General features: G+C 47.5%; 1 protein-coding gene across 3 annotated transcripts; it reads left to right on the forward strand.

Annotated features, from left to right (window-relative positions):
* Positions 1–615: 615 nt before the first annotated feature.
* b4galnt1b (beta-1,4-N-acetyl-galactosaminyl transferase 1b) lies at positions 616–8,798 on the forward strand. 3 transcript variants are annotated; one of them, XM_058055260.1, is made up of 13 exons: positions 616–933; positions 1,502–1,632; positions 3,348–3,425; positions 3,839–4,056; positions 5,476–5,646; positions 5,731–5,837; positions 5,911–5,948; positions 6,016–6,196; positions 7,000–7,092; positions 7,651–7,838; positions 7,913–8,053; positions 8,153–8,390; positions 8,579–8,798. In XM_058055260.1, the coding sequence occupies exons 2-13, from the start codon at positions 1,630–1,632 to the stop codon at positions 8,785–8,787; spliced, it is 1,665 nt and encodes a 554-aa protein (XP_057911243.1). In that variant the 5' UTR covers positions 616–933; positions 1,502–1,629; the 3' UTR covers positions 8,788–8,798. The 3 variants fall into 3 exon arrangements, with proteins under 3 accessions (XP_057911243.1, XP_057911242.1, XP_057911244.1); XM_058055259.1 differs by having other exon boundaries at positions 7,913–8,390; XM_058055261.1 differs by lacking the exons at positions 616–933; positions 1,502–1,632; positions 3,348–3,425; ... (1 more) ...; positions 5,476–5,646; positions 5,911–5,948 and having other exon boundaries at positions 5,775–5,837; positions 7,913–8,390.
* The last annotated feature ends 3,425 nt before the right edge of the window (positions 8,799–12,223 follow it).

Consider the following 12,223-nt stretch of genomic DNA (forward strand, 5'->3'; position numbering starts at 1 on the left):
ATTACTGGATAATGGGAGTCTAGTAATGGCTCATAATCGGTCATAATGGGTCATAATCGGTCATAATCGGTCATAATGGGTCATCGAGTTGTCAATATGGAAACTTCTACTTAAACTTCCCTCCTTCGGTCAATTAGTCGGCTAGCTAACTGCAGCACTAAGCCCTTTGACCAAGAAGATGGCCAAAAGAAAGAAAGAAACTGAGTTACGGAGCAAAAGTTGCATTAATGGCAAGAAGTATTTCATTTATTACTGCTCACTGCGCTGATTAACAAATGAACAAAGCGCGCTGGCCACACCCCGTCATCATCGTAGGTACACCTGCCCTGGTCTTGGAAATTAGAGCCCGTTATATCTACTGTTGGTCTTACATAAAAATACACGTATTTTGTTGTTTAACAAAATGTATATGGCTATACATTTGAAATATGTGGCCTTCACGGCTCTCGGACCCCTGCCCTATGAAGACAACACAGCAGCCCGCGGTGAACGCACCGTTTAACAGTCGCCACCAGGGGGCAGGCTACTCGTAGGGGATTGGTTAGGATCAAGTTGTGATCCACTGTGATTGGCTGACTAGCCTGTCAGTGTACTCTTATGACCACGCTCGTTTATGGGCGTGTTTGGTCATTCGGTGGGCGAAAATGGTGTAGTTTTCACTCAAATGCCAGGAAAAACCCGTTTGTTCTATGAAAGAGTGGATTTCGAATCCAGCATATAGAAGGACTGGACCCTTTCAGGAAATTGCAAGATGCCACGGCAGCACGGATGATGCGTGGGATAATAAGCCTCGTTGGGACTGTGTGCCGTGTATAGTCCGTATTGCTCCTTCCTCCTTCACATCCATCTGCAGGAGGGGGAGGAGGATCCACAATAGCTGCCTCGCATCCAGCCGAGCCAAGGGAAGCGGATGGGATGCGGATTTGATGAAAGGTGAGTGCCGATCTGACCTGCATCAAAATGCTCCTTATTTATCCCAAGGCACGTGCCTGGAATATCGCCATGAGGTTGTCATGTCATCTCTTTTTTAAGGATGTTTTCTTCCCGTCCAGGCCTCTGCAGTCTGACATTCTTCAACAACAGTAATAATGTCTTGAGCGCCCCTCTGCCATGTTTGCTAATTATGCATGATTTGGTGATTGGGCGTCGTCTTGAAGCTAATCTGGAAGCAGCACGTTGACTTGTTATCATCCAGCATGCTAACAGTGGATGGTTTAACGCTCGGGAGACCACAATCCTCAAACTACTAGAATAACTGCCGTGGTCAATATTTGTATACAATTTGGATGATCATGAAAAAGATGCAAGAGTACATTGTTGGAATAGGTAATAAACATAAAAATGGCAACTAGAATTATTTTCCATTCCCCTCTCCATCTTCTGCTGCTCCAAGCCCCTCTTGCTCCATCATTTGTCTGGATTTAGCTATCACGTGTTCATTTTGGAGTGGCATGATGACGTTCCTCTGTGACATCATCTCATGGGTGCCTTTCTTGGACAGTGCATCTACTGTGGGTCCTTCAGCTTCTCTAAAGACATTGGAACTCTGACGCGCGACTGTCCCCACTGGGCCATTTCTTGCTGTTCCATTCCTCCGTGCTGAAGGTTGTGGGACAGCATCTTCATCCAATGGCAGGTTGGGTGCTCTTGTGGTTAGGATACAGGTTGGCCTTACAATGGAGGCCATCCAGGATGATGGAACCATGATTCCACTCCATCCAGGATGAGCAAAGTGATTGGATGGATGCATGGATGGATGGATGGGTGGATGGGTGGATGGGTGGATGGGTGGATGAATGTGTGGGTGGGTGGGTGGCTGGATGGATAGGACTAATGAAGGCAACAGTAAAAATTGTGATGTAATGGTGATGGTGTAATTGTATTTGAACATCCATCAGGTTCCAATGGAATACATCCCATCATCAATTCCCAGTTCCACATGTCCAAAAGGAGTAGGAAGAAGCAAAGCTTATTAAATCCTACCCCCCTCCCCATCTGTTACTTTTACAATCAGTAACTGTTACATTTGTTCACTTCCTGTTTTTCTGATTTTATTTTTTATTGTTTATTTTTTGGACACATACTGTAGTATGAGGTGTTATAGCCATATAATGACATAATGGGTACCATAGTAACCATCAATATAGTGATATATATGACACAACATGACTGGATTATCCTTCCTGACCTTTTTTGGTACATTTAGCCAGTGAAGACTGCTTTTATAGTTATTAGCCCAAATCTCCACACAATAAGTAAGATATGGTAGAACCAGAGAGCAATAAACAATGTAATAATAATTAAGTAGTCCATTTGGATTCCATTACAATCAGTTGAGGTTTTTGCTTGACAATTTGTGACAATATCAATGATTTCCTTTTTTGTTGCATCTGTCAGAAACATAGAATTAGGATTCCTATCTATTGTTTCTTTCCTTTCCATTTCCTCCCATGTCCTTTGTTTTGGAATTCCTTCTTCCAGCTTGGGACCAATATTGACAAAGTAGTTGTTGAACTTTTCAACCGTCTCATCCATATCATCATTATATGTGTTTCCCACCATCAAATAATTCGGGTAGTCTGTCATCTTGTTACTTTTCCTGATAATACTATTTAGAATGCCCCATGTCGCTCTAATATTGTTTTGTACTTGTCTAATAGTTGGCTGTAATATTCTTCTTCCACAGTCTTAAGATTGTAGACAACGTATCATTAGAAGTCTTATATGTTCTTTCTGCTTCTTTGGTCTGTTGAATGATGAATTTGTAAATGTGTAAGAAGCTGTAAAAAGCTGGCAACCAAAAAGCTGGCCTGCTAAGGTCATTCTAGCTAATAATGCTCATATCTCTTTTGTGTTTTGACATTTGAATGATAAAACAATGTTAGAATAAAATATGATCACATATTGAGGAAAAGTCAGGGTCCTATTGGTCCTTAAGCTTTTTTTTCACCAAGTTACGGAACGGCCAATTTAGAAAACAGTCAAAACGACTGCCTTGGTAGTTTGAGTGTTGCCTCGGGAACCTTTGCGAGGAGTCTAGTGCCTGTCTCACCCAATACCGACACCTAGTGGCCAACGTAGACTACTACATTCACAATGATAACGCTGCTCCCTTGCATTTGTATTTTACTTCATTTAGTTCCATCATTTCAATATTTCATGCTTGAAAATGCTTCATTTAGGCCCAAAATGAATAAATATGCACAATAAGTAATAACAATAACTAGTCCATGTTCAAGCACTGATCACTTGTTATTATTCATATTTAATAAGTAGTAAATGAAGTACACGTGGGCCCGGTGAAAGGCCACACATAAAAAGCACTAATAAGTTCTTCTTCTTCACAGAAGCGCAATTTTCCTGGGGATGCAGATTTCCACAGAGGAGGTTTTTTTCTTGACTGGATAGAGGGCCTGTTAGACACGGTACGTGTTTTTACATATGATCGTTGACGAGACACGTCATCATGCTGTCACCTTTACAGATGCCACTTTAGTTTCCATAGCGACCCTAGCGGTAGTAGGAGTGTAAAGGTGACCGTAGGGGTGCTATTTTATGTCTAGAGGGCTCTATTCATGTTTAACGTGTATTTAGAAAGTCGTACAGAGACTTTTTAGTGTCTATCTAGCTTCCATGTAGATTCCATGTATACATAAAGAATCCTGTTGGTTGGGTGGAACCAAGGAATTGAAACCAATGAGGGATTATGCTCAAAGTGAGAGGTAGCATTAAACACCAACAGGAAATGAAAGCAGAGAAGAGAAAGAAGCAACACGGAAGGCAGAACATGGCTTCCTGGTGTTTCTGTGTGGATGGATGATATCTTTGTGCTCGACAGGCGTTTAGCATGCGTACCGCGAGGAAACCCCTCCTCTTCGCCATCCTGGTGTCGGTGGTTCTGGTGCTGGCTCTTATCCACATGTGGTCCACCTGCGTGTCCACCACGGTAGACGTCTGGCAGCGACATGATCTTCTCGAGAAGCACACCGACCAACTGCGGCAAGCCGACCCCCAACTGAGCGCCATCCCCTTCCACGTGCGTGAGAGTGTAGCGAGGTAAGAGTTAGCATGGCTTTCTTCTTTTGATTTTCACACATAATGTCAATGCTGTAGCTTATAGATCTTCTATTCATTGGAAGGAGGCCATCTCTGTGTGGAGTTTGCATGTTCTCCCCGTGCATGCGTGGCTTTTCTCCGGGTACTCCGGTTTCCTCCCACATTCCAAAAACATGCTAGGTTAATTGGTGACTCCAAATTGTCCATAGGTATGAATGTGAGTGTGAATGGTTGTTTGTCTATATGTGCCCTGTGATTGGCTGGCAACCAGTCCAGGGTGTACCCCGCCTCACGCCCGAAGACAGCTGGGATAGGCTCCAGCACCCCCGCGACCCTCGTGAGGAAAAAGCGGTAGAAAATGAATGAATGGAAGGAGGCCACAGGTTATTATTTCCTCCATGTGAAAACTTTACCTAGAACATTTCCGTTTGGTTGGGGTTAACCCGTTTGGTTGGGGTTAACCCGTTTGGTTGGGGTTAACCCTAACCGAACTTTGAGTGACGCAGTACGAACAACTGACAGTTTAAGTGACTTAGTTGTCATATTTGTCAATGCTAGAAAGGGCCAATGCTAACGGCGAGGAGCATTTACAGGGTATGCTAGAGGGTATGGTAGACGGTATGGTGGAGGGTATGGTAGATGGTATGGTAGAGGGTATGGTAGATGGTATGGTGGAGTGTATGGTAGAGAGTATGGTAGAGTGTCTGGTAGACAGTATGGTGGAGTGTCTGATAGACGGTATGGTGGAGTGTATGGTAGACGGTATGGTAGACGGTATGGTAGACGGTATGGTAGATGGTATGGTGGAGTGTATGGTAGAGAGTATGGTAGAGTGTCTGGTAGACAGTATGGTGGAGTGTCTGATAGACGGTATGGTGGAGTGTATGGTAGACGGTATGGTAGACGGTATGGTAGACGGTATGGTAGACGGTATGGTAGATGGTATGGTAGATGGTATGGTGGAGTGTATGGTAGAGAGTATGGTAGAGTGTCTGGTAGACAGTATGGTGGAGTGTCTGATAGACGGTATGGTGGAGTGTATGGTAGACGGTATGGTAGACGGTATGGTAGATGGTATGGTGGAGTGTATGGTAGAGAGTATGGTAGAGTGTCTGGTAGACAGTATGGTGGAGTGTCTGATAGACGGTATGGTGGAGTGTATGGTAGACGGTATGGTAGACGGTATGGTAGACGGTATGGTAGACGGTATGGTAGATGGTATGGTAGATGGTATGGTGGAGTGTATGGTAGAGAGTATGGTAGAGTGTCTGGTAGACAGTATGGTGGAGTGTCTGATAGACGGTATGGTGGAGTGTATGGTAGACGGTATGGTAGACGGTATGGTAGACGGTATGGTAGACAGTATGGTAGAGTGTAGGATGAACTCCAGCGTGGTGAACTCCACGGTGACTTTGCCAGCTTGTTGGGACGCAACGGATGCGTGTGCGAGAGCCAAGGCGTCCACCTGCCCTACCTGCAAATGCTCACCTCGTGGGTGTCGGCTCAGCCGCTGCACACGGCCTTCCAGGCCTCGGAGCTGGAGGAGGTGAAGAGGAGGCGGGACCAGGAGTTCAAGAGTTTCCAGAGCAGGCAAGCGGCGCTGTCCCAACAAAGCAAGAGCGGCTGTTAGTGACTTTGGCGCCGGTGCTGACAGGCGCCCGCTGTGCCTTGCAGGTCATACACGCCCGCGGATACGCTCATCACAGCTGAGGCTAACAATCCTTTGCAGTATCCCACGCAGGGAGTGGAGGTGCGGCCGATGAAGACCATCATCATCCCAGGTAGGAAGCACCAAATGTGGCTGAGCCACCAGCCAGCAAAGAACAAACCAATGGATTCTTCTGCTCATTTCAGGTTTGGCCTTACATGCCCCCCCCAGAGACCGCTACTCGGTGAGCGTTGATTCAGGCTCGCTATCCAAAGACGTTACCTTCATTTGTGTCTCTGGCGCCACCGCAGATCAACCTCACCGCCACGCTGGGGACCCTGAATGTGGCCGCCGAGGTGCAAGGGGTTCAAATCCGGGGCGACGGAAAGATGCACATGTCTCTGTCCAGCGACGTACTGACCAACCTCAACCGCCAGCTGCAGTTTGTCACCTACACCAACACCATCTTCCACCCCAGCACCGCCGACGCAGGTACACACACGGCCAGGAGGCACCGCATCAAACCTCACGTAATCATCTCACCTCATCTGGATTGAAACTAATTTACGTTACATTTACAACCAAACTCAATATGAATTTGATCCAAATTGAGCACCGATCTGAATGGAACATGAGAATATATTCTTTACAATATGCTAAAAACAATAAAAGGACTGTATATGAAACCACATTTGATCTGAATTTAACACTATGTCAGATTGGATCTGATCCAGATTCGGCATGTGGCACCTAAATTATATTCACATATTTTGTTATAATTTCAAATAGACATATATTATAATCTGTAAAATAACATTTTTATATGAAACGACTGTACTGTAGTGTGAAACCAAATTTAATCTGGATCAGATTTGGCATCTGGATTTTTTAAATATTATATCAACATATTTTGATATCATTTCAAATAGGGATAGGCTCCAGCACCCCCGCGACCCTCGTGAGGATAAGATGAACTGTAGTGTGTTACCAAGTTTAATCTGTATCTGATCCAGATTAAACCTGGTTTAAGTGTTTGGCAGAAATGCTATTGAACCTAGACAAACATTTCATTCCAAGGGATGCTGTTCTGATAAGAAACTGGACTATACTATAAAAGCAGATTCAATGTGGATGTAATCCAGATTGGGTGTTTGTTGCCTCCTGTTTGGTTCCTAAGATGTGAGCTGGTCCACTTGTTGAGGTTGCAGGTGAGATCTGCATGAGTATGAGATCTGTGTAGGTGCGTGTCGAGTCAGCAGTTCTGTGCCAAGTCCAAGCTGTGTCGTGTTTATTAGTGCACGTGGAGACGGAGGGCCATGGCGCCAACTTCATCATCAAAGTCCGCCACGGCGTGAGACCCAAACTCTACAACACAGGACCCCGAGGAGGTGCCTTGCACTTTGACTTGCTTCTTTTCTTTTTGGGGAATGCTGCCCGGCATCCATTTGCAATCCTTATGTCAAACATGAACACACGTTTTTATAAAGATATACAAAGAGATAAAAAGAGGCAGACACACCTATTCCATCTTCCATGTCCGTCATGGCAGCTGCATTGGTCTTATTGTTTTTAGGAACATTGTGACACCCAACAACTACGTTATGGGCGTAGCAGGCCAGCGACTAGCAGGCTCGCGAATAGCATCTGTGTTGCTATGTGGCATCCATGCACCCAGGAAGGAAGTACTACAAGTACTACACGTATGACACGTTACCATCAATGTACCTGTTACTACAGGCTCACAGCACGGATGGAAAACCTTGTTGGAGCTTTTTGGAGTTTGGCGTTAGCACGGAGGGAATGGGTGTGTCCCATTACGTACATTGTTAGCACCCTCATGCTAGCCGTGTTTGTGTGTTCATGCCTCACATAAGGACTGTGTGCACGTTACCTTGAATAATCCAAGTGGTGAAGATGACTTCCATCTTCCTTCTTCCGTCTGCAAGAGTACAACATCAGCACTCTGGTCACCATCTTAACAAAGACCTTCCTGCGTTACGACAAGCTTCAAAACCTCATCGACAGCGTGAGGAAATTCTATCCCACCGTGACCATCATCATCGCCGACGACAGTAAAAATCCCCAGACCATTTCGGGACCTTACATTGAGCATTACATCATGCCTTTTGGAAAGGTAAGGGCGACGCTGGGACGCTTCAGGCTGCTGGATAGTCCACCTGTGTGTCTTCCTGTCTTCCTGTCCCCCAGGGGTGGTTTGCTGGCCGAAACCTGGCCCTGTCCCAGGCGACCACCAAGTATGTGCTGTGGGTGGATGATGACTTCATCTTCACCAGCAGCACCAAGCTGGAGAAACTTGTGGATGTCTTAGAGAGGACCACCTTGGACCTGGTGGGAAACACACACACACACACACACACACACCTTTGCTGCTTGACCTTTCTGACATCCTACCTGTGTGTGTGTGTGTGTGTGTGTGTGTGTGTGCAGGTGGGCGGCGCAGTGCGGGAGGTGACGGGGTACACCAGCAGCTACAGGCATACCATGTCCATTGAATCGGGGGAGGAGGATGGCGACTGTCTGCACATCCGGAGAGGCTTTTATCACGGCATCCAAGGCTTCCCCAACTGCGTGGTGACAGACGGGGTCATCAATTTCTTCCTGGCTCGCACCGACAAGCTGCAGCAGGTCGGCTTCGACCCGCAACTCAACAGGGTGGCCCACCTGGGTAAGTACAGAGGAGACTTTGCTTTCAAAATGAGGGAAAATGCCTCAGCCTGGTGGCCAGACGCACCTGGGTCTCCAAAACATTGGTGGCTGTAGGCAACCCCCAATGTCGTTCTTTCATGTGCTTGATCTACCTCTGTATGCGCTCTAAGAATCTTGAGTGCCTCATGTGATGGCATTTGTTTGCAGAGTTTTTCATCGAGGGCCTGGGGTCTCTCCACGTGGGCTCTTGTGACGATGTCGTCGTCGGCCATGCCAGCAAGATCAAAGTCCCCTGGGTCGCCCAGTCGGAAAGCGACAAGGCCTACGCCAGCTTCCGGTACGCGGCGACCTCCCCCAGCAGATTCGGCCTGATGTACTTCAAGTATCGACTGCAATGTCTGACTCACAGCAACTAGTTTGGGCTTTTTGGAACCTGAAGATGCCAAAGGGGACCAGGATAACGATGACACCTTTTGGAACCTGAAGATGCCAAAGGGGACCAGGATAACGATGACACCTTTTGGAACCTGAAGATGCCAAAGGGGACCAGGATAACGATGACACCTTTTGGAACCTGAAGATGCCAAAGGGGACCAGGATAACGATGACACCTTTTGGAACCTGCAGATGCCAAAGGGGACCAGGATAACGATGACACCTTTTGGAACCTGAAGATGCCAAAGGGGACCAGGATAACGATGATTCCATACGACAAGCAAACAGTATTGTCAAGCAGACAGTATTGACAAAGACCCCGTGACAGTTGGCGAGTCCCGATGGTGTGAATGCACCAGGGACGACGTCTGTTGATATTGTGACCCGTCAGACCATTTTGGGCTTTGAGGTGTTTCTACCTTTTGGCGCCGCTCTGGTGGCAGCCTGCTACAGCAGCTCTCGCTCTTCGTTTAGTTCTTTTCTTCTTTATTCTGTCTTTTTCATTCTTTTTCTAGGTTATTCTTAAAGGAACGGCTTCGTAAATGCTCAGTTCAACTGTCCACCATAGTGATAGTGTTGAGCTGGCATTTCTCATAATTTTTCGACGATGTTTTCGACCGCACGCCGAAACTCTATTGTTTACAGTAGGGACCAGCTGTTGGCGCTCCGCAACACAGCGGCGCTGCCCCCCGGGGAACCCCTCGAGGTTCCCCGGGAGGTAAAGAGGAGAAGACGGGGAAGCCGTGCCGGAGCCCAATGCCGCGACAAGAGGAGGAGATACAGACCAGTTCTCCCGTCCATCATCATGGGGAACGTAAGATCTCTCCCCAATAAGATGGACGAACTAGCGGCGCTGACCCGGCATCAGAGGCAGTTCCGGGAGTGTAGCGTCATGTTGTTTACGGAAACGTGGCTGGATACACGGACCCCAGACACGATCGCTACACTACACGGATTCACACTACTGCGGGCGGACAGGACAAAGGAGAGCGGTAAGAGGAAAGGAGGCGGGCTAGCAGTGTTTGTGAATGATAGATGGTGTAACTCTGGGCACATCACTATTAAAGAGCAACTCTGCTGCAAAGACATTGAACTGTTAGCCGTTAGCATGAGACCGTACTATCTGCCGCGGGAATTCTCGCACGTTATCGCGATAGCGGCGTACATTCCCCCCTCTGCTAACGCCGACGCGGCCTGTGACGTCATCCACTCTGCCGTGGGCCGGCTACAGACACAACATCCGCAGGCTCTCCTTCTTCTCTCAGGTGATTTCAACCACGCTTCTCCATCCTCCACCCTGCCCACCTTCACCCAGTATGTCACCTGCTGCACTAGAGACAATAAAACACTGGACTTGTGTTATGCCAACACCAAGGAGGCATACAATTCAACAGCACTTCCTCCCCTGGGAAGATCAGACCACAACCTGGTACATCTCCAGCCTGTGTACAAACCTCTGGTACGCAGGCTGCCAGCTGTGTCCCGCACAGTGAAGAGATGGTCTGATGAAGCCGACGAGGCTCTGAAGGATTGTTTCAACACAACAGTGTGGGAGGAACTATGCCATCCTCATGGGGACGATATAGACAGTCTCACTGACTGCATCACAGACTACATAAACTTCTGTGTGGAAAACACTGTACCCACCAGGACTGTACGGTGTTTCTCCAACAACAAACCGTGGATTAATCCGGACATAAAGGCTCTCCTAAAGGAGAAGAAGAGGGTCTTTAAGTCAGGAAATAGGGAAGAGCTGAAGGCTGTGCAGAAGGAGCTGAGGAGGAAAATCAGGGAGGGGAAGGACTGCTACAGGAAAAAGATGGAGGAACAGCTGCAGCAGAACAACGTCAGAGGAGTCTGGAGAGGCCTGAAAACCATCTCTGGCCACAAGGGGCCCGACTCCCAGGCTGCTGGGGACCAGGTAAATGCTAACGATCTGAATCTATTTTTCAACAGGTTTGATCAACCATCTGCCCATCCCCCGGCCCAGCACCTCCTGCCGAAACTTCTGCCGAAACTCCCCCCATCGACACCTCGAGTGGACAGCCCTACCCCCACCCCCACCTCCCCCTCCTGCACACAGCCATCCCCCACCACTTCTCACCTAATCAGCTCAACCTCCTCACTAACCTCCCCCCGCACACAGCCCCCCTGCTCCAACCTGACCCTCACAACATCCCAGGTGAGAAACCAGCTCCGGAAAACCAAGGCGAGGAAGGCGGCGGGACCAGACGGCATCAGCTCCAGGCTCCTGAAGTCCTGCGCGGACGAGCTGTGCGGGATTGTTGAGCACATCTTCAACCTGAGCCTGAAGCTGGGGAGGGTGCCACAGCTGTGGAAGACATCCTGCGTGGTTCCTGTCCCCAAGACGCCGCACCCCAAGGACCTCAGCAGCTACAGGCCGGTGGCACTTACATCACACCTGATGAAGACCTTGGAGCGGCTGATCCTTGACCATCTCCGCCCCCTGGTGGGTCCTTCGATGGACCCGCTCCAGTTCGCCTATCAACCTGGCACTGGGGTGGACGACGCTGTCATCTTCCTCCAGCACAGAGCGCTCTCTCACCTGGAGAAACCTGGGAGCACGGTGAGAATCATGTTCTTTGATTTTTCCAGTGCGTTCAACACCATCCAGCCAGCACTTCTGAGGGACAAGCTGGAGAACACAGGGGTGGACCTGCACCTCACATCGTGGATACTGGATTACCTCACCAACCGTCCACAGTAGAGGGTGCTACTCACCCAAGGGGCCGCCAATGGGCCGCAAAAGGGCCACTAAAGGGGCCGCAAGGGGGCTCTTTTTAAATCAGCCCTCTACGCATTTTAGAAAATCTAATTAAAGAAGAAAACTATGAAAAACCACAAGAAAAGAGCAGTTATTTTACTCATAAAAATATTGGAATAAAATCATAATATTCAAATAAATATAATATTATATAATAAAATAAATGTATTCAGTATTAGCCATGAGACAGAAGAACGTTGTACATGTCGGGAAGATGAGATTGGGAAAAATTGTGACATTATGAGAATAAAGTCAAAATATGGAAGTTATGAAAAAAGAGAGAAATGACAACACCAAAATAATGTCAATGTAATGTAATATAATGTCAAAGAACAATGTTGGTTTCATGCCAAGAAGTAGATTTAAATAAAGTATCAAGAAAGCAGAAGAAGGCCGTTCGTGTTTGGACTCAGGCTGGCTAAACACGGGTGATAGGAATAAAACCATGAGAATGAGGCCCCCATCTGATGGGAATAAAACCATGAGAATGAGGCCCCCATCTGATAGGAATAAAACCATGAGAAAGAGGCCCCCTTCTGATGGGAATAAAACCATGAGAAAGAGGCCCCCTTCTGATGGGAATAAAACCATGAGAAAGAGGCCCCCATTTGATGGGAATAAAACCATGAGAA

This window comes from Doryrhamphus excisus, chromosome 18 (assembly GCF_030265055.1).
Source record: "Doryrhamphus excisus isolate RoL2022-K1 chromosome 18, RoL_Dexc_1.0, whole genome shotgun sequence".
Taxonomy (NCBI): domain Eukaryota; kingdom Metazoa; phylum Chordata; class Actinopteri; order Syngnathiformes; family Syngnathidae; genus Doryrhamphus; species Doryrhamphus excisus.

Coding starts and splice junctions, on each gene's coding strand:
- b4galnt1b (XM_058055259.1), top strand. Junction 3,426..3,838: donor TAGAGGGCCTGTTAGACACG/GTACGTGTTTTT, acceptor TGTGCTCGACAG/GCGTTTAGCATGCGTACCGC. Junction 7,093..7,650: donor CAACACAGGACCCCGAGGAG/GTGCCTTGCACT, acceptor TCCGTCTGCAAG/AGTACAACATCAGCACTCTG.